This window comes from Heliangelus exortis, chromosome 17, assembly GCF_036169615.1.
Source record: "Heliangelus exortis chromosome 17, bHelExo1.hap1, whole genome shotgun sequence".
Taxonomy (NCBI): Eukaryota; Metazoa; Chordata; class Aves; order Apodiformes; family Trochilidae; genus Heliangelus; species Heliangelus exortis.
The window spans coordinates 6,024,819-6,044,938 of NC_092438.1; the positions used below are offsets into that span (position 1 = coordinate 6,024,819).

At 50.4% G+C, this 20,120-nt stretch overlaps 2 protein-coding genes across 3 annotated transcripts; one reads left to right on the top strand and one right to left on the bottom strand.

Annotated features, from left to right (window-relative positions):
• Positions 1-783: 783 nt before the first annotated feature.
• On the bottom strand, positions 784-8,990 carry METTL22 (methyltransferase 22, Kin17 lysine). 2 transcript variants are annotated; one of them, XM_071760624.1, is made up of 11 exons: positions 8,909-8,990; positions 7,328-7,678; positions 5,585-5,932; positions 5,416-5,456; positions 5,191-5,335; positions 4,643-4,714; positions 4,369-4,422; positions 3,582-3,662; positions 2,636-2,738; positions 1,661-1,829; positions 784-1,341 (listed from the first exon to the last, which is right to left on the bottom strand). In XM_071760624.1, exons 2-11 carry the CDS (start codon positions 7,497-7,499, stop codon positions 1,306-1,308), a joined length of 1,221 nt encoding a protein of 406 aa, XP_071616725.1. In that variant the 5' UTR covers positions 7,500-7,678; positions 8,909-8,990; the 3' UTR covers positions 784-1,305. The 2 variants fall into 2 exon arrangements, with proteins under 2 accessions (XP_071616725.1, XP_071616726.1); XM_071760625.1 differs by lacking the exon at positions 4,643-4,714.
• Positions 8,991-10,724: 1,734 nt separating this feature from the next.
• Positions 10,725-19,144, top strand: LOC139804241 (maestro heat-like repeat-containing protein family member 7). The gene is made up of 22 exons (XM_071761252.1): positions 10,725-11,276; positions 11,559-11,650; positions 11,810-11,932; positions 12,311-12,387; positions 12,624-12,744; positions 12,984-13,070; positions 13,535-13,639; positions 13,886-14,069; positions 14,313-14,422; positions 14,678-14,827; positions 15,024-15,163; positions 15,282-15,429; positions 15,589-15,767; positions 15,856-15,993; positions 16,182-16,296; positions 16,532-16,669; positions 16,964-17,140; positions 17,308-17,466; positions 17,862-17,963; positions 18,258-18,357; positions 18,582-18,635; positions 18,879-19,144. Exons 1-22 carry the CDS (start codon positions 11,156-11,158, stop codon positions 19,142-19,144), a joined length of 2,886 nt encoding a protein of 961 aa, XP_071617353.1. The 5' UTR covers positions 10,725-11,155.
• The last annotated feature ends 976 nt before the right edge of the window (positions 19,145-20,120 follow it).

Sequence of the window (20,120 nt, forward strand, 5' to 3'; positions counted from 1 at the left end):
GTTACTGCAGCACACACTGTGACAGATGTAAATATTAACTGGATTCAAACAAGATTCCTTCAGGAGGATCATATGTCCATCCATTACCACACTTCCCAAGAAAACTGACACCCCTCTCCTTCACAAGAGTGAGTGCACTTCCAAAGATATTCCTAAATCCTGTGCAAATAAAATATTCCCTGACTGCACATACTATTTCTCATCAGTTCAAACTAATTTCTTGCTAAGACCTGCACAAAATTGCTACATAAGCAAGCAGCTGCATTCAAAACCAGTTCTCAATTAATCTAGCAGTAACTAACATAACCAACCAAAGAAAAGAACAATAGTTTGGGAATCTTTGGATTAAAATACAGTTTTATACGTTTAAAGTTCAAGTGAGTGATGTGAGAGAGAAGTTCTGTACTAATCTAGACAGATATATACCAACAATGTAATTTTTACTTTGACTATACTCACAGGAAAAGGCCATCATCATCTAATGGCCTGGTCATCATCTGATGACTTTTCATGTCATTAAAGAATGTAAAAAAAATGTCTTCATACACATAAGCAGGTTATGAAATAACTGACCTAAAACAACTGAACTAAACCAAATGTAAAATGGACTTTCAAGAAGCCAACCAGATGCTTCTGGTGTGATGTATTCACACTCCCTGAGTCACAGGTTGGGAACAGCTTCATCACCCATCCTGTCACAGCACTAAAGAATCCAGCAGGGACAAGAACATCCATGACAGTGTACAAATGGCAAGTGATACAAACATAACAGAACACATAAAGTTTTAAAGTTCAAACAGTCTTTTTTGCTTTATTAATAGCACAGGAGAGATTTGATCAATATGTTATACTTTAATCCAAAAGACAAACTGGTCTTGACCAGAGCACTGCTTCACAAATGTCCACAGATACAAATAATATGGAACTGGGATGAGATCAGGAACAGTGTCTATGTTCAGAAAATTAAAAAGGAGAATGTTAGACAACTGCAAATCAGACACATGGAAAAGGTTAAATACATCTTTGTCAGACTAAAACCTAGGTCATCAAGCAAGTCACTGTGTCACTGCCACTGGCTGGCATCCAGCACATACTCCAAAGATCAATATCAAACAGCTTTGTAAAACACCAAAGAAACCAAGTGCCAAACCCAAAACTTACTGAAGTAAAGCAAATCTGCAGATCAGTTGTTTCTGAGAACATAGTTCCATGCTTTTCTTGGGATGAAAAAAATGGATGAAAATCCTTAAAACTCAAAAATGCCTTTATCCTTCAGTAAAGTTCTTCTGTTTTCTCACACCTGTGTCATCTTAGCTGTTCAGCAATGATCTTCCACAATTCCTGTAGGAGTGGAAAAAATACATTCAGATATTTTCTCAGATCAGTAGGTTGCTATTGTGGAAAAGTTCTACTTGCCTACTCGGAGACAAGTTTTAAGACACACCCTACCCTTTCAGAGAAAAGGGTATGTATATTATGTCAATCAATAAATTACATAAGCATAAACAGCATTATTTTAAAACAACAAAAAGCAAAATAAAAATAAATGAAAAGGTAATATTTATTCTCCTGTTCTTACTTCATGTTAAGTAAACAGATGAAAACTAATCTGAGATGATTAGCCCAACATATAGCATTTATTTTAATGAATGCCACTTACCAACTGCTCAACTCGTTCATAAATGAGAAACTGGCAGAAATCAAGCTTAATGGGCTCCACAGTGTATTTCATTTTTCTATCTTGGAGGTTTTCCAAATCATATAGATTATTTCTAAAATGACTGTAGGCTTCACATGTCACATCCATATGTCTTAAAGTGAAATTCAGCCTGGCAAGAGAATATTTAGTTTAAAAGGTCTCTCCTATACTGGCCTCTGAATCAGCTATGTAACTGTTCTCAGCTAATGGAAAATGTGGGTCTTTTTAGTGTAATTAATTAACCTTGATAGGAAAAAAAAAAAAGGAACCCCGTTCCTACTATTCCTGAAAAGCCAACAAGACTTAGGTTAGCATCAATACACAGTAACTCTTGCATGAATCTCTCCATTGATCCATCCTTTGCTGCAACAGAATCATTGGCTTGGCTCCAATAGTCAAACACATGGCAAAAAACCATGAAAAGCCATTGCCTACATTCAGCCAGAGAATTAAGCAATGCCAATTTATATATTAGTTTACAAATGGACTGCAGCAAATGACCATTTAAAAATATTCAATGATTCCCAAAAAGAAAACACAGAAGAAATTTTTATAGAGATATTAATGCTGAGTAACATATCTTAATTCTAAGCTCCTTTATTCCACTCTATGCCCTCAAAAATATGTAGCAAATGTTGTCAGGCATTATAGAACACATCAGTTTAGCCAATGATTTAACCTCTGTGCAAAGAAGGATATCTGATGTGAGACAAAGGTAGGACAACAAAACCTGAACTCTTGTGGAACTCAAATGCTGAACTGACAAAAATTAAACACATATAAAAACAAACACTTGTCCTGAGCATAAACTGCAGCTTGTGATCAACTACTACTACACAAATCAGAAGCCAGCCTTCTATCCAATAAGATGTTTCTTCCAGTTAAAGAAAGCAAGTAAAGTTTTAGTGCTTATTTGAAGTTCTTGGTAATTCTTACCTCTTTTCTAATGCTAGATAAATTGTGCAAGAATTTCTCAAGTTGTGTGTGATTCTATACAGTGTTCTGAACAAGGCATCTGTCAGGTCATCATCATAGAACACTACAAAAAAAGATCAGGAATACTAAATACATATGTTAAGTGCATTATTTAAGGAACTCTCAGGTATGAAAGAACAACAGGCCTCAGTTTGATTATTGTAATCAAACAAGTCACTATTTTAACTACATTACAAAGCATATTATCAATGTCAACAACTGACCCTGCAATAGTGTCCCCTGTTATGATTTATGTCAGGCTTTGTTTTTCTCATATCAATAGGAATGTCAGATAATTTATCAAACTTTAACAAGACTTCTCTCAGCCTGTAAATAACTTACTGCAAAGCTAAATAAGACAGGATATCACAATGTATAGGGCCACATTTCTTATGATAATACACTACACAACAACTTATACACAAGTATAACTAAATCTCCTTGGGAAGCAGTCTTGCAACATCTTTCAGTATTGTAACTAAAACCATTCCTCATTTATTGATATATCAAAAAAACAATGGTTTTCCCATAGAGATAAACTAGTCTGTAATTTTTCAGTCTATTTATCATTCTGTGAGTAGAGGTCATTTGATGCAAGACAAAGGTAGGACAAGAAAATTCTTCTGAAAAGTCAAATTCACCACTTGTGACTATGGAGTAATTTATTTAGTCATAAATAATTACCACACCCAAGAGAAGAAGCAACATCTGTCCTCCTATTGCTAATTTAGAGTGTAAATACAAGTGTTTTAAAAAAACCAAACAGCAAGGAACACTTAAGGCAGATCTTAGACAAAGCAGGTAAGGATCTGACCTATTAGATTTTAAAAGAAACTAGGTACGTTCAGATTATCACTCATAATGCTCATGTGTGTGATTTAAAAGCTTCCTGCTTATATTTTCCTACCATCAGCTGCCATTATCACAGTGCAGTGATCATGCAAATCAGCAATCTCATCTTCAGACCAGCTATAGGGAGCTTCAGGATCTGCAACAAAGAATATGGCTTTGGTGTACATGATTAAATGTCTCAAATGACTGGCAGCTGGAAAAAAGAAACTTTCTTAATTCCTGCGGTCATCTGCTACTCCCTAAATAGAGTCCCCAATCAAAACCTCCCTCTATTCATTCTCTGAAGTTCTCTGCAGTTTTCTCTGTTTTATCTCCAACCTTTCCAAGGCTAACTGGCAAGAGTAAATTTTCTTTGACCTTAGAATTTTCGATCAATTACTACTCTATAGCGACATCACGTTTAAGTAGAGCAAAATAAACACACTTTTAAATAAAAAAGCATCTCTGTCTAAGTTTTGATTAAGCTTTCTACTTCATCATCCTTTTCAAAATTTAGACTTCGTTAAAATATAGAAACTTTCCTTCAAAATCACAAAAACATAAAGCCTTTTCAACTGGTAGCATCAAATATTTTCATTAAGCAGAATTTCTTGAGATCCAAAGAAGCTTCTGCACGTGTAGAGGATGTTTAAAATAGTTGTTGCTTAAAATAGTTGTTCTATTTTTTAGCAGCATTATATCAAATCTAACTAATGATATAAAAATCTATAAAGTAGGCTTCATATAACCTAATTCTACAGTTCTTTGTTGACCTTACAATCACTTGTCTTTCTGAAAGGAAAAAAAATAAATTAAACCAAAACACCAAACCTTATCTGAAAGGAGCCATTAAAACCACCTACCAGTGCAGAACTCATCTTTCAGCCAGTCCAGTTCTTTCACTTTAACTTCCCCTCCTGTGGGTGAAGAGAGATTACATCAGTCACATATGGCCTTTTGTACCATTTTCTTGGACCTAAGCAAAAGCAGAGACAAAATCTGTACTAAAAGAAGTGATGAAGCTCTCTTATGAGGATCTGTGAAACAAGTAAAGCTGAAAGTATTAAATGATTACAGAGAAAGAAAAAGCAGTTTATATACAGGCAATTGTATACACAGTGACTGTATAGCACTTACTTCCTGTCTCTGTCAGATGTTTGTTTAATGCAACATTTTGCTCACACATGCCCAGAAGATCTTCACCAATATCTGGAAAAAATTATATTCAAAATAAGAATATTTTGCATGGGCTGTGCATGATGCTACATCTCAGACAAATACTCTTAAGTTTCTTTCAATCTAATCTGACTAAGGGAAATTCAGAGCAACTCTGTCTGCTCCTGATGGCCTCCTTAATACTTCTTGCTTTTGTCTTTCAGTACTGAGCTCTGAGCCACCCTCAAAGAAAGAAGTTAGATCCCTATACTACCTATGTTAATCTAGGCACACTTTCTTGAGTTCACAGCAATGTACCTTGCTTTTAAACTCCTGCAGTTAAAAGTAGTACAGCTTTTCCAATCTGTTGAGAAAGTTCTTGTTATTTTTCACTTAACAATACAACTTTGTACACATCAATAAAAAGACTATTAACTAAAACAGAACAGATGAGGATGAAAATATCAAGATGAGAGAACTGCATTGTGAAGTGTCACAAAGCAATATTTAACTGAAAATACCTGCCTTACCTGTGCAATAAACTCTCTTGGCAACTGTTCCCATGATAATGCTTGTAATTCCAGTGCCACCTCCAAGCTCTAGCACTGAGCAACACCTGAATGTGTCCCGTTTAAAGAGAATGTAATCAGCAAGAAGGAAGGCTGCACGCCAGACCTGTGGACAGGAGCAGCAGTTTAAACTGAGTAAATTCTCAAGTACAATCCATGAACAGCAAGACAAGGCAAAATACATACTTGTTTACCAACATCTTCTAAGGGGGTTGCCATAGTATGTTCTGTGAAAATGAAAGTAGAGCAGAAATAAGTACCTCAAAACATTGTTCAAATCAAGTTCCATACTGGCAAATTTGACAATCAAGTCATATTTATTCTGTTCCTCCATGACTGTATGCCTACTATTTACCTATTTTAACAACATCACTGCACGTGCATTCTTGTTCTTCATCTTCAAAAGCATCTCCTTTCCCTTTCATCAGAATTACTGGATACACTCTATCCCTCAAAAGATCATCTGCTTCTAAATCAGAGGCACTTCGAGGCCTTCTGACCACTTCCAAGTCTCCATCATCATCTAGCAGAGCTTCTACTTCATTATTAAATTCTCTTTCCTTTTGTAGATTATTCCTGTCCATGTCACACAGTTCACTGCCACTTCTGTACTGCTTTTCTCCTTCTGTTGTAGCTTCTCTCATGTGTTTCTCAGATGCTGGAACTTCTGTGTTCCACAGGAGTTTGAAATATGACAGAAATACTGCAGGAATAGGAAAAAAAAGTCAAATACCAGGTAAAAACAGGATCTATGCACAACATCCACATGCATGAAAATTTGGTATTAATTTCACACACTAAAAAAACGCAGGATAAAAAAATATACAGATAACTTGAAATACAGTTCAATTTTTCTAAGAAGCAATATTTCTGTTATTAAGTTCTGTCAGTAGAAATAAATGCACTTTTACAGACTACTGGGTGAGTCAGCATCTACAGTCACAACACACACTTTCACCTGATGTAGTAACACTTATTTTAACAACTGGCAGAAGGGATATTTTCTTACATCCTCCAAAAGACCCTCTCTTGATACAAGCTCAAACCAAGTTGAAAGAAGAATTAATAAAATTTCTTTCAGCTAAGATTTAATTGCTATCTTGCAAGAAACATATATGTTGGGGTTTTGTGGGGTTTTTTTAGAATTTTTTAATGTGTTGGTTTTTTTTAATTTAAAAATTTGCATTTAGAAATGCAAACAACTTCAAGCCTTGAAATCAGCTTAGTAATGAGCAGAAATAAGGTCATGGGAGACAGCTTGCTGTTTACTTTTTTTTCATCCCTAAATTCTTTAAACTGACTCTTCAAGAGATTAAATTAATAAGGTCACTGTCCTCAACCAATCAATCAAAAACCTCCAGTGATTTCCTCATCTGTTAAAATTTTAAAGTTATCCAAAAACGAATCCTGCAATTTTAATTATAGGAATCTGTATTGTCTGATAACAATACATGAGGAAGAACAAACATTTGTCCTGTGATTTCCTCTGCAGTCCTGACTCTTCAAATTAAATGTCAGTCAAAATCATAGATATGCTGAACTTTGTTGTTGCCAGTTATTTTAAGACAAAAAACCAAAAATACCCAAGCAAACTGTTAGGCTCCTCTGGAATAGATGGCAGATCATCACATAAACTTTTTATAAAAATCTGTAAATTCATTACTGTCAATTTTTATTTTAAACTTAAGTTATATTATTTAAAATCCCTGGCTTCTCATCTTTTGCTTGCATGCAATAAACAACCCAACTTTTTAACATCGTGACCAAAGTGCTATACTGAGATTATAGCTAAATGAAGAAATAAATAAATAAAATTAAATCTGCGAACAAGTTAATTTGGTTATTTCAGCTCAGAAAGAGGAAATTTCCTTTTTAAGATAGGGTGTCTAAAAAATCTACATTGATAGTTTTCATTTTAATAGTTAATATCATGAGGAGAATCCAGCTAGCCCTCTTCCCAAGGGCTGAGTAGGAAGCAGTTTTGTTCCTAACTGGAATTAAATATATAATGATTAATATCAGCCATTCAAGGGATACAGACATTACACAGATATGAATACCCTTAAAATACATCTCCATCAGTCTAAACATACATTACCTGGTTGTCCAGCTGCATTCAATCGTACCATGAGGTGCCTTCTGTTTGGACAGTGCAAGTGAACATCAGAAAGTACTGTGTCACATTTAAATGTGGGGTTATCCATCTCCTCTGTTACATCAACCATGATGGGCTGCTGAGAGTAACATCTACAGTACCCCAATAGTTCCATATGAAGTGCTGTCACAAGATGACTTGATATTCTTCTATTAACAGGCACTAAATAAGTTTTGCTCAGCAAGATAACCTCATGGCTGAGGTTTCTGAGAAGACTTCAAGCAAGATATGATCATGAAAGCTGCATCCACCATGCTCCAACAAGACAGTAAGAAGCACATCAGGATATCCAACCTAAAACCAAACACAGACAGCTTTTAGTGACATCCTGATATCGTTTAAACATTGCTCCAGCAACTGCTTGTAGCTCACTGGCAAACATCATGTATTTTAGGAAGAGCTATTACTTGTGTTAAAAACAACTCCCTCTGAAAAAACAGTTACTATGAATGCACACACCTACATTGCTAAGTAAACGTCTTCAAAGGAACATGTGCACAATTTTGTAATTTTAAGGGGTCTTTTCAGTAGGAAGCTCTGAATTTTCTCAGAGATGGAAAAAATTACTGAATCATGGGTTAGTCCTCCCATTTGTAAAAGAAGTATCTTCCCTTCCTGGAGAGAATTCAGCTCCTTTTATATACCTCCACTTATTGGGCAGTTAATGTCTCTGGGTTATGGCACTTTTATTCTTCCCCAGGAAAAAAAAAAAAATCTGAAATCATCCTTATTACCTTATGTCCAAAGCTGAGTTGTCTCTGTCCTAAGGCACACACAAGTTAATTACCTTTTAGAAAAATAATAGAGGACATTTATTTCCCTGTGCTCTACAAAACTTGACATTTTGTGAAGGGTATATGAAACACTGATGAACCATAGATCTCAAAACAAAATATATGTTTAAAAACTAATATCATAAGCTTACATCACACACACACAAATCACGAAGCATTAAATGAAGGATTTGGTTAACAAAGACACCCAGGTCACACCAGCTATGAGCACCCCAATACTTGTTACATAAAAACTGTTGGTGCCACCTTCCTTCCTTGGCATTAACACCTTGGGAGATTAAGTCATATTTTCTATTACCGGCTCGTGATTGCACAAGATCACACAGACACGGGCTCACAACGCCTCAGGGTACACAGGCGGCCTTCCCAACTTTAGCTATGAGGTTCTTTAACTGTTGCAGCCTCCAAACCCGCCCTTTGCAAGCAGAAACCTCTGCACAAGCAACACCCACGCTTGATGCACCGCCACCCCGGGCCGCTCCGGCACCGGCGGGTCACGCAGGGCCGGGGCAGAGCCCGCCGAGCCCCCGCCCGCTGCCCGGGTAACGCCCGCGCAGCCCGGAGGCGGCTCCGGCCCCGCCGCCCCCTCCTCCCCTGGGCGGGTCGACCGCAGCCGATAGGGAGGAGGCTGAGCGGCGGGCGGGGGCCAAGGGCAGCGGCGGGAGGTCCGGCAGCGAGCGTCCCCTCGGCGGGCCCCGCGGTGTCAGCCCCGCATCTCCCGCCGCCCCACCTGATCCCGCCAGCCGCTCCTGCCGCCATTGCGGGGCAGACGGCTCCTTCCGGCGCGCTCTGACGACGCCACCGCGACTCGGAGGCCGCCGCCGGGACCGGAGCCAGGCTGCTATCCTCTTTCAGATCTGTATAATTCTATGCAAAACTTCCAAACAGTTTCACCACAAAAAATGGCAAAGACGTCCATCCAAAGGGATGGAGGCAAGGGGGCATTTCTTCCTTAGCACAAACCGTGCCAGAACTCGGCTACCACTGGAAGATGCGTTGAAGCAGTAGCAGTATCTGCTCACTTGCTGGGGAGATGTTGGGGTTAGCTGCTTAGCTCTGCGATGTTTTTTAACTATGTGCCATGAACCAGGTAAAATAAACAGCAGGCTGGGTTAGGTTTTTGGCAGGAACACCACACTGGAGTGTTTTGGAACAGAAATGGGTCTGACTTGCAGAGCTAGCAGGTTTTAGCATCCACATTTTGGGTCCCAGCACCGTAGGGAGCCATTACCCATCACCTGCTGCAGAGCTGCTGACCTGGCTCCGAGGACAGGGCAGCCCGGCCACGCTGCCTGGAGGCCACAGGACCACAGCAGCTTGCCCCAGGCCTGCAATCTGACCTCTGTGCCAAGACATTTCTGCTCCCGACTCCCAGCTGTAGTGAGGTTCCTCTGCCAGGGCCTTTGATGTTGTTCCTATCTTTCTGCAGGAGGGATTTGTTCAAAAGCAAACACATATTAATTGCTATAGGACACCAATGTCAATTGCTACAGATAATCCTCGTATTTTTCTTGAGTGGATGCTTGTGGGGAAGGAATAATTAAGGAATTAATGCTGGGGAAAAAAAATTTGGAATGTAATCTATACTCTGTATTTATTTCTAGACATCTTTTTCTCATCATCTGAATCCTATGAAGGCTAAGAATGAAGTATTACCTATTTTTATGGTCTAGAGTGTTGAGTGGTAATAAAAAGGAAAACACAGCAGGCCATTTGGATTTCTCATTGGAGTTTCTGTGGGGAATTCTGTTGGGTGGAAATCTGACAAAAATGCTTTGGAGGTTTGTTTTCCTTTTATCTGGCTCCTGTGAAAGAGCTGAATATTCTTTTACTTCCTCTGGTGATACACTGCCACATAAATTATTACTGCAGTCTCTCTTTGCTAGCATATTCCTCACTGCTGTAAAGTGCCAACAATATGCAGACAAGTTTGTTACAAAATCTTACCAGCTTGCAACAGGAGACACTTACTGGTACGCAGACTATAATTAGGAGTACCTAAAAAACTGGGATCCCAGGGACCTAACCAAGCTGAGCAGGCCGGAAGATTTTTCTGGACAGCCCAGCAACACAAAGGGAGAAAAATAACTGACCCAGCAGCCACTGCACTAACCCCAGACAACCCATCAGCCATACACCCACCAACCACCCCTCGATGAGCTCTCCCCGCTCCCCTCCTGGCTGACAGGCGCTGCGGCGCAGGGCCCGGCAGCTTGAAACCAAGAACTAGAACTACGTATATACACGAATACATATTCGTGAAATGAACCAAAGAGATGTTTTACCTGGTCACGCCCTTTCTCAAGTGTCCTAAAGGGCTGCGATCTTTGACCTCACGGTCTTTGCTGCCACCTATTGTCCTTCTGAGATATCACCACCTTTCCAAAGTAATCTCCCACCCTATAACCCATCCAGAAAAGAGTCCTGGGTATCGGGGTCCGGGCTTCATGTCCTGCCCCGCTGCCTCTCGCCCGTTGTCCCCACACCCCGAGCCCTCTGCCCACAGCGCCATTCCCCCGCCCCGGGGCCGGGTCCCCGCTCCCCCCGTGAGGCCCGGACTGACCCAGCGGGGCCGCGGCGGGGGACACACCCACACCCCCTCCCCGTGGTTCCGCCCGCGGTCCGTTACAGCCCGGCTGCGCGTTCTGGTAACCGACCCCGGGGACTCACTCGCAGTCCGTTGGTCGCTGCTCAGCGCACGGAAGGTGTTTCGCTGTCCTACTGAGAGTGAACTTGCGATCCAGGGGATCCCGCGGCTTGTCCCGGGATTCCAGCGTCGGAGAGAAGAGCCGGAGTGTGCCTCACCCCTTCCACCCCTTTGCCGGCTCTTCATCCCTCATCCATCCCTTTTCCCTCCTTGCCTTCCTCCCCCCCCCCCCTCCCTCCTTCACTCCCTTCCTTTCTCCCTCCCCTCTCCCTCCCTCCTTCACTCCCTTCCTCCCTTCTTTCTCCCCCCTCCCCCCCCCCCCCCCGCATCATGGAGTGCAGGAGACCCCCCAGCCAGCCCAGGCGGGCTTGGGAGGAGAGCAGAACTTCCCCGTCTCGCAGCTCCGGGCCAAGGCCCTATGAGACGTGCGAGGTCCAACCACTGCGGGCGGGTGAGTGTGTGGCTGCCAGGGACAGGGGCTGCCCACCCCAGGACGCAGCGGCCAGGAACCCAACCCCGTCACAGCATCCCCGGGCAGGGACCCCCTTCCCTTCCCCCTGCTGCCGGTGCATCCCTCGCTCCGGTGTCCCGGGGCCCCCTCCCTCCTGCATCACGCCCTCAGCCGTAGGCCGTGGTCTCAGGGCTCAGCGCTGCCTTAGCCTTGAGCCGCGGCTGCTGACACCGCTGGGAGCTGGACAGGGGGCTCAGGTTCTGCCCCCTACCTGTCCCCCAGCCCAGCCTGCTCGCTGCTGCTCCCCCTCGGCTGTGTCTGGAGAGGGAGAGACCCTGCACACCATCCGAGCCTTCCTCGGGGGCAGACCACAGGTACCCATGGGCACTCCTGACAGGTGCCTGATGGGTGCCTGGCTCTCTTGGCCACTCCTTCTGCCCCCATCCCATGCTCAAAGGGGCTGGGAGCTGCGCCGGGCTGCCCCCCACCCTGCTTGACACTCTTTGTACATCTGTCCCCTCTCCTGCTGGCAGCAAAAGGCCCAGAAGCTGGAGTTTCTGGCCTCCGTCTGCACCGTCTGCAGCACCAGCAGCCCACATGCTGCTGTGCGGGTCTTGCTCCAGTACCACCAGGAGGAGTTGGTGGAGATCATCAAGGTGAGGGGACGGCCAGCCAGGCTGAGGGGGGTCAGAGGCAGCAGCACAGCCTTCAGGGCAGGAGAGGGCTTGGCTGGGCAGGGGGATGCCCAAGGACACCATTCCAGGTCTCTGTCCTTGAAGATGCTCCAAAGACACCTGGGAGGCCTGACTGGAGCTGGGACTTGGACCCAACACCACTTGTGGGTGGTGCCCCTCAGCCAGCCTGTGGCTCTGGGATGGGCACAGCCCTTCCCACCACAGAGCCTGGGACATCTGGGTGCTGACTGGAAAGGGAGTGCCAGGGTGAAGGCACCCAGGCTCTGCCAGCCCCACCATCTCCTGCTGAGCAAAGAGACTGCCCCATCCTGACCTATCCCACCCTGCTCTGCTCCTCAGGAGATGCTGGAGGAGAAGCCCATTGTCCTGGACACCCAAGTGAAGCAGCAGGCCATGCTGGCCATCACCTCCATGAGGTACCCAGCCCCCACTTTGGCCTCCCTGGTGCCCCCCTGGTGCATCCCCGATTCCTTGATCCAAGAGGGAGGCAGACAGCAAGGCAGGGGTTCCCAGTGGGTCTTCCCTCCAGACATGATTATCAATGTCATGGCCATTGAGATGTCCCCCACAGCATAGGGATCAGCCCAGATCTCCAAGCCTGGGGTCTGCCTCCTCCTTGCCAGCTCCAAAGAGCATCTCTCTGTCCCTGCAGCAGAGCGGGGCTGCTTCTGCAGGGGAAGGTGAGCAGCCTCCTGCAGGCCTGCTTCTCCAGCGTTTTCTGTGTGCCTGCACTGGTGAACACCCAGGGCCCTGAGGCCTTCCTCTACTCCAAGGTATGCCATGGGCTTGTCCAGCTTTGAGGACAACCTCTTGCTTTTCCCTTTCTGGGAGAGGAGAAGGCTCAATAGAGAGCACCTGTTGTTCCTTTAAGTGCTGTCCTAGCCTTAAATCATGACAGGGATGAACCACAGGGAGCTCCTCAGGCCTGAGCTCCCTTCCTGGGCAGAGTCACAGTTGCCCCCCCCATCCCCATGCTTAAAGGGCTGTCCCCAAGCCTCTGATCCTCTTGCAGACCCTGGCCACAATGGACAACATGCTGCAGGAGCTGGTACACAGCGCTGGTGATTTCGCCACCCTGGTTCTGCAGAACATCTTGCAGGTCTGTCCTCAGCACAGGGTGTCCACAGGGAGTGAGCTCTGACTTGACCTTGCTCTGTGTTCCTCCTTGCTCCTGGTGCAAGGAGGGGGACAGAGAACATCCCTCCTTCCCTGCCAGCCCCCTGCCTCCTGACTGCTGCCAGAGAACCTCCTCCTGCTCCAGTGCCCCCCACCACAGCAGCCTTGCCTGCTGCGTGACCCCCTCCCAGATGGACTCTGCCTGTCTGGCAAGGGGAGCCCAGCCCTGGGGCTTTCCCCCTCTGCCTTCACCACCACCCAGAGCCCCCACCACAGGTCCCCAGGGAGGTGGACACCCCTTGGGAAAGGCCTGGGGGGATGTTCTGAGGGGCAGTGAGTGGCAGGCAGTGGAGGCAGCAGCAGCAGTGGGATGCAGTGACCTGCCTGGCTGCAGCAAGAAGGACACGTGCCCCATTCCAGGCACATCAGCAGCTTTTCTCCCTCCAGCTCCTGCTGCCCTTCACCACTTCCCATCCAGAAGAGGTGCAGGAGAGGGCAATGGCACGGATTGCCCAGCTGGCTGCCTTCATCACCACCTCCCCCCTGCTGCAGGTATCCAGCTCCCGGCCTGGGCAGCCCCAGTGCCCCTGAGCCCCAGCACCTCCCAGGGAAGCCGGGCACCCAGGCACCAGGGCGCTAGGAGCAGGGGGCTTTGTCCTGCCTTGTCCCTGCTCTCTCCCAGCCTGCCCTGGGCACAGGCAGGAACCGTCTCCAGCAGCCCCGCCCTGCCCTGCCTTGAGGCTGCTGCTCTGGGAGCAGCCGGGCTCACCCTGTGCTCGCTCTGCCTCTTCCCCCCAGCTCTGCTCCTGCTTTGCCAGAGCTGTAATCTTCAGGCACGAGTGCTCCCCTGCACACCGCTTTGACATGCTGGGGGAGCTAGTGGGGCACCTCACCTTCTGCAGCACCTGCCACAACACGGTGACCAGCCGCAATGCTGCAGAAGCTCTCTACCACCTGCACACCTTCATCCTGCAGCAGAGAGGTAAGAGCAGCCGTGTCAGGCTGCTCCCCCCAGACATGGGCAGCCAGGGACCGCTCTCCTTGGCCACAGAAAACCTGTGCTGCAGGTCTGCAGTCTGAAAGGCCACATCCCCCCCGCCGCCAGAGCCCTGGCGCCCTCCCTGGGGATCTGCTCCCCGGACCTCTTGGGCTGCCCGGTTTCTTTGCTGGCAACTTTTCTGCCCGGTGCTCTCCCTCTCAGCGCCCCGGTTTTCTTCCTCCCCAGGAAGGTCTTCCCGGCTGCCTGACACAGGGCTGCTGCAGCTCCAGCCTTGTGGGGAAGCCTTGCAGTCTTGGAAGCCTCTGCAAGTCAAAGAGGCCTGTGAAATGTTCTCGGTAAGAAATGCCTTTGGCTCCTTGTCACGCCGGTCAGCGTGGGCGAGGGGACACCCGATGGATGCGTGGGGATGATGGGGAGTCGCACTGCTCCAGAGCAGGGCCCAGGCAAAGGCTCCCAGCCAGCTTTGCTTCCCCATGGGACCCTGACCCCCTGTCTGTCTCCTCCCCAGCAGAGCCTGGCTCTGTGTCCCACTCTCATTTCACAGATTAAATGCTTGAGGTGACAAATCTCCCCTCTTCTTCGTCCCACAGATGTTTGTGAAATACCTCCAGCCCTCCCATCTAGTAGACATCACCCTCATGGCCATAAAAAACATGAAAAAGCCAGGGCAGTACAGCAGCCAGCTGTCTATCTACGTGGTAGACACCCTTGTGAGCGAACCAGTATTCCAGACACAGCACGTGAGTAGCCCGTGGGTGGCAGAGTTGATGCTCCAGCCCACTGGAGGACCTCTCCTCCCCTGGCTCCATGCTTGGCCAGCACTGGGGTCATCTCAAAGCAGCGTACTGCAATGAGAATGGAAGCAGCTCCCCGTGGGAGCTGAGGAAATGCTTGCGTGCTCTCTGCTGACATTCCCACTCCCACCTGTGTCTCCAGGTGCAGACGATTGTGTGGGCCATCTATGAAAACTGGCTCTCAACCGCTGGAAGCCTGGAAGGGGCCCTTCTGAAACTGACAGATAAATACCTCAGCAAGGTGGTGGCCAGCCTGCTGCAGTGCTCCCCGACGTGCACCAGGTGCGGGGCCCACCACTCTCCCACGGGGGCTTCTCTCCCATGAAAAGGTCCTCCTGAGGGACTTCAGCCTGGCCATCCTCTTGGATGTCCCCGCTGACAGAGCCCCGGCTCCCCACAGTGTCGCCGTGATCATGTGGAGGGTGATGCTGGCCAAGGCCCAGACTGCAGAGAAGGTCCTGGAGGAACTGCTCAGTAGGATGATGAGCCAGTCACTGCGCAAGACCTCCACCTCCATCAGGGAGGGCCCACGCATCCTCTCCCTGGCTGTGAGTCACTGGCTCTGAGAGGAGACCCTGCTGACCTCTGGGGCTGCTGTTTCCTGTTCCAGGCTCCCGCTCCCCTTCCCAACCCACACCAAGCTTGGAGCAAGCTTTTTGACAGGGGCACAGGGAACACCTATCTCAATGTCTGGGTGTCTTCTGCAGGCAACAAGGACCATAAGCGAGATCCTCCTGCAGGAAGCTGCTTTGCAGGAGGTGAAGGGAATTTTCCCCCAGCTTTTTCTGGCTCTGCTCTTCCAAACAACATTCACCGCAGAGCTGACACTGCAGGAGGTGAACACCTTCTGGAGGGAGCACCAGCAGGATCAGCTCACTCCCATCAGGTGCTTCATCCCTGTCCTCGAATCCCTGCTGGCCATCCGGAGCCGAGCCAGGGGTCCTGGTGGGAGCTGAGCACTTCTCCTTGTGCAGGTCTGCAGTACGATCCATGAGACTGCTGCTCTACAGAATGGGCTATGAGGGGCTGGTGCTGGACATCGAGGAGCAGGGGGGCTGGGACATCCTGCTCAGTGCTCAGACCCACCTCATGGGGGTGCGAATCATCGCCAGGTGAGAGAGAGCCACTTCTCCCCACTCCGTAGGGACTGGGAACCCCTCACTCCCTTGGGGCTGACGGCAGAGGGAGCCCTGTTGCTTGGGAAAAGTGCTGCAGACTGGTGATGTCTAGGCTGAGGCAAAGCCCAAAGAGATGTGCCCACCCGGCTCAGGCCTGATGGTGCCTCCTTCCCCCCTGCCAGGGAGATGACCAAAACATCCACATCTGTGTGCAGCACCATCTTCTGCTGTTTGTCAGAGCACCTCTCTGTGGAGGACCCCACCTGGGGGATGGTAGCCATGGTCTTCTACGTCGAGGTAAGCCTGATGGCACTGTTCCCTCTGCCCCTCAGCTTTCCTGTGCCCAGTGCTGTGGGGGAAGCTGGGCCGGTGGGCTCCGCTTGTTGCCGTGGAGGAGGAGGCGAGCAGCCTGTCTGGGGTGGGACACGGGGGCTCTCCACAGTCCCTGCTGCCTCCAGACGGGCTTGGTCTCAGCCTGGCAGCCTTGCCCTGAGCTGGTGGCTGGAGCCAGCTCCTGCTGCCTGTATTTCAGATGCTGGGCTACCCCCACCTCTTTGAAGAGGTGGAGAACATCATGGATGTCCTCCTCACACATCTGCAGAGCCAGTGTCCGGGAATGCCCAGCCTGCTGCTCGAGGGCATCCTCAAGCTTGCTGAAAGGCCCGACTCGGTGAGCAGGGGACAGCCAGGGGGCAAACGCCGCAGTAGGGGCTGCTGTCAGCTCGGGCAGCTTCCCAGGCAGTGGTGGCCCCCCAGCCTGAGCAGGGGGTCAGCTGGAGGCGGGGGCAGCTGAGGGACAGCTGAGGAGCTGCCAGTGCTGTCTGTCCTCCTCCTGCACCCTCTCTGCTGGGGCCTTGCCCTCGGAACCCCCTCAGGACAGTCTTTGTGGAGAAGGTTTCCACCCCTGCCATCGCTCACTGCTTCACAAAAAGGTGAAGTGTCACCCTTGGTGTGTCTCACACAGGCCAGAAGAACCCTTGTGCTGCTGCCACACATCATGGAGCAGCTGCAGGGTGCTGACAGTGATGCCAGCAAGGCGGCCCTGCCTGTGCTGGCAGCCATGCTCCCGATGCTGGACAGGAAGACATCCATCGTCACCACCCTGCACCTGGCTGACAAGCTCTGGACCTTCTTTGACAATGTGAGGCTGGGGGAGAGACTCTTGCCCCAGGGACTCCCTTTTCATGCCCCAGATCACTCCCTTTTGGAGCAGGGGTGGCTGTGGCTGCCCTGCGGACCTTCCTCTCCACATCAGCCCCTTGTTCACCAGGGCCTTGGGGATGAGGTCCTCTTGCCCTTCTCCCCCAGGAGTCACACAAGGTGCAGGAGTTCTCCATCTGCCTCTTCCAAAATGGGATGAGCCTGCTGGCAGGTACCAAAGAGAATAAGACCATGAGGAAGAAGGTGTGGGACAGCCTGCTGCCATTGGTCTTCCACCTGCACGACCAGAACAAGAGTGTGGTCATGGTGAGATTCCCAACCCCAGTGGTCCTTTAGGCGGGGCAATGCTGACACCAGCCCCTTCAAACCTGTGTTCCTGCCTGCCGAGTCCCCTTCCCTGCCCACTGCTGCCTTTCTCCTCCTGCTGCCCAGATGGATGGAGAGGTGGGTTCCTTCCCACCCTGCTCATGGCTCTGCAGCAGCCTGGGACCACCAAAGCCAAAACATTGAAGTCACTGAACAACTCCCAAACATAGAGGATGGCCACCCTTATCTCTCCCAGGGTGCTGAACCTGGTGGCAGTCCCCAGCTTCTATGTCCTCTCTGCATGGGCCAGGATAGACTCTGAGCCCTGTCAAGATGGAAGACACAGGGTCCTGTGCCTCCCCGGCAGTGGTGGTGACATCTCTGCTGCTCCCCAGGCCTCCCAGGAAGCCCTCTGCAGAGCTGGCCAGTTCCTGCAGTGGGAGAAGCTGAAGCAGCTGGCCAAGACTGGGCAGGGGCAGATGATCCTGGAGTGCCTGGTAAGCACAGCCCCGACACCCTCAGGATCCCCCCCCTGCCCTGGACCCATTGCCTCATGCAGCCACTGCAGCCTCTGCTCCAGGCTGTCCTCATCCCCAGGTCCCAGAGGGGACCCTGCCACCCAGATGGCACCCCAGCATACCAAGGGAGCCCTCTGCTCCCTCCAAACCCTGATGCCAGGTGGTGGGCATCTGGGAATGCCCTCATGGGGGGAAGAAGGGTGGCCCTGGATGGAGGATGGCCTGACTGGGGGGCAGCTCTGCACCAAACCTGCACACATCCCCTCTCTGCAGCTGGCCAGGAAGAACAGGACCCAGGACTACCTGCTGCAGAGCCAGCACTACCTGCAGAGCCCGCAGGAGCTCCTGCGGTGTGAGGCTGTCAGGTTCATTGGTGAGCCACCAGACCCGGGTCCTTCCCTCTCCTGGTATCCCCGTGTCCCAGCACAGCACTTGTGGGGCACCCCTTCAGCCTATCCCCCAGCTGTGGGGCTGGCAGGATGCTCACCCAGCCCCTCTGCCATGCTGCCCCCGGGGGTCAGCCCTCCCTGAGGTGTCGGGCTTGGTGGCGGGGTCCCCAGTGGGCAGCAGGGTCCCTGACACGCTGTGTCCCCCCAGGGCTCATCGGGCGACACGTGGAGGAGCAGCAGAAGAGGGAGCACATCAGAAGGGGTGAGTGTGGGAAGCTGGGAGGAGAAAGGACCCTGGCACGGAGCTCCCTCCCAGCCCAGGCAAGGGGGGCTCTGCTCCCAGTACTGCTGTGGCGAGAGGGTGTCCCTGGGAGGGGCCGTTTCTGCTCAGCAGCCTCCAGCCGAGCCACCCACCCCCCTGGGTCCCTCCTGGGCCCGGGAATCACGAGGTGCCTGGAAGGGACACAGGGCTGTCACCTCACCTCTGCTGCTTTTTTCCCCACAGTTCTTCAGGGCGCAAAGAACGACCCCGAACTCCTGGTCTCCTCCCTGGCGTCTCAGACACTGCACATCCTCGAAGCCGTCTGGACCAAGTCGAGGCCTAAGCTGCAAAGGCTGAGGTTCTCGCTGCAGAGGGCATGGAGGAGGTGCTGGCACTCCAGTCCCAGCGAGGTATCTGCTGAAGCAGAGACGCAGGAGTGGCAGGAGCCGGAGCTGCAGGAGCAGGAGCGGCAGGAGGAGCGGCAGCGGCAGCAGCGGCAGCAGCCCTAGGATGCTCTGCAGCCTGAGGTGTCTTCTCCAAGCCCGAGAGAAGACAGCCCAGCCCCAGAGGAGGCAGCATCCCCGGAATAGCAGCAGGAGAGAGGCCTAGCGGGAGCTGAAGGTCAAGACGAAGGTGCAGGAGAGGGCAAGACCTTTTCTGCCTCCCACCTGCCCATCTCAGAAGCTCCAAAGCTCCAGCAGCCTCATCCCCTCCTCGTCGCCAGAAGGAAGGGCAGCTCTGGGCACGTATGGCAGCACGGGCACGAACAGCAACCACTGTGGACGCCGGCATTTCCTCAGAGCAGAGCGGACATGTGAGCAGAGTGACGGAGAAAGCCAAGCAGGTGCGGCTCCCTCGGCCCGCCCAGGCCGCTGGTCCCGGGGCGTCCCCTCGGCTTCCCGCTGCCCGCCCGCCCTCCCGGGAAGCCGCCCCGGGGACCTGGGGCCGCGGAGGGAGGGTGGCACTACCTGAGTGACCGCGCGTCCCGATAAGAAGGGGCGAGGGTCGGGGCGAGGGTCCCGGACGGCCGCAGCCCAGAAAGGGAGAGTCCCGAGGAGGGGCTGCCCGAGGGGAGTCGGTCCGGCGGGGGTCGCCGAGCCCGTCCCGTAGATCCGCCCGGTGCGTCCCGCGGGTCCCGGGCGCTGAGGGGAGGCGGCGAGCAGCGGCCGGCCGGTCCCCGAGGAAGTGTCCAACGGCTGCGAGCCGGGGAGGTGAGGGCGGAAGCGGAGCGGGGCGGGACGGAGGCCGGGCCAGTGGGGGTGCCGGTACCGGTACCGGTAGCGGTGCTGAGGAGTGTTCCTGCAGCTCGTGGTTGGGGCGGCGACGGCTGGAGGTGGCGGAGGAGGAGACACCGCGAGAGAAGAAGCTGCGCCTGGGCGAGCAGCACCTGGGGTGACCCCGCTCGCATCCTGCTCTCTCTCTGCCGCTGCAGCCTCCGGACCCGGGCAGCATCCGCCTGCTGCGGGGACATCAGCTGTCTGTCAC

Excerpts from the sequence above, each read along its gene's own strand:
- METTL22 (XM_071760624.1), bottom strand. The coding sequence starts at position 7,499 with ATGGAACTATTGGGGTACTGTAGATGTTACTCTCAGCAGCCCATCATG. Across the intron at positions 5,336-5,415 it reads TAGAAGATGTTGGTAAACAA|GTCTGGCGTGCAGCCTTCCT; the intron begins GTATGTATTTTG and ends TCCTGTCCACAG. Across the intron at positions 2,739-3,581 it reads TGTGATAATGGCAGCTGATG|TGTTCTATGATGATGACCTG; the intron begins GTAGGAAAATAT and ends CTTTTTTTGTAG.
- LOC139804241 (XM_071761252.1), top strand. The coding sequence starts at position 11,156 with ATGGAGTGCAGGAGACCCCCCAGCCAGCCCAGGCGGGCTTGGGAGGAG. Across the intron at positions 12,745-12,983 it reads AGGCCTTCCTCTACTCCAAG|ACCCTGGCCACAATGGACAA; the intron begins GTATGCCATGGG and ends ATCCTCTTGCAG. Across the intron at positions 15,768-15,855 it reads GATCAGCTCACTCCCATCAG|GTCTGCAGTACGATCCATGA; the intron begins GTGCTTCATCCC and ends CTCCTTGTGCAG.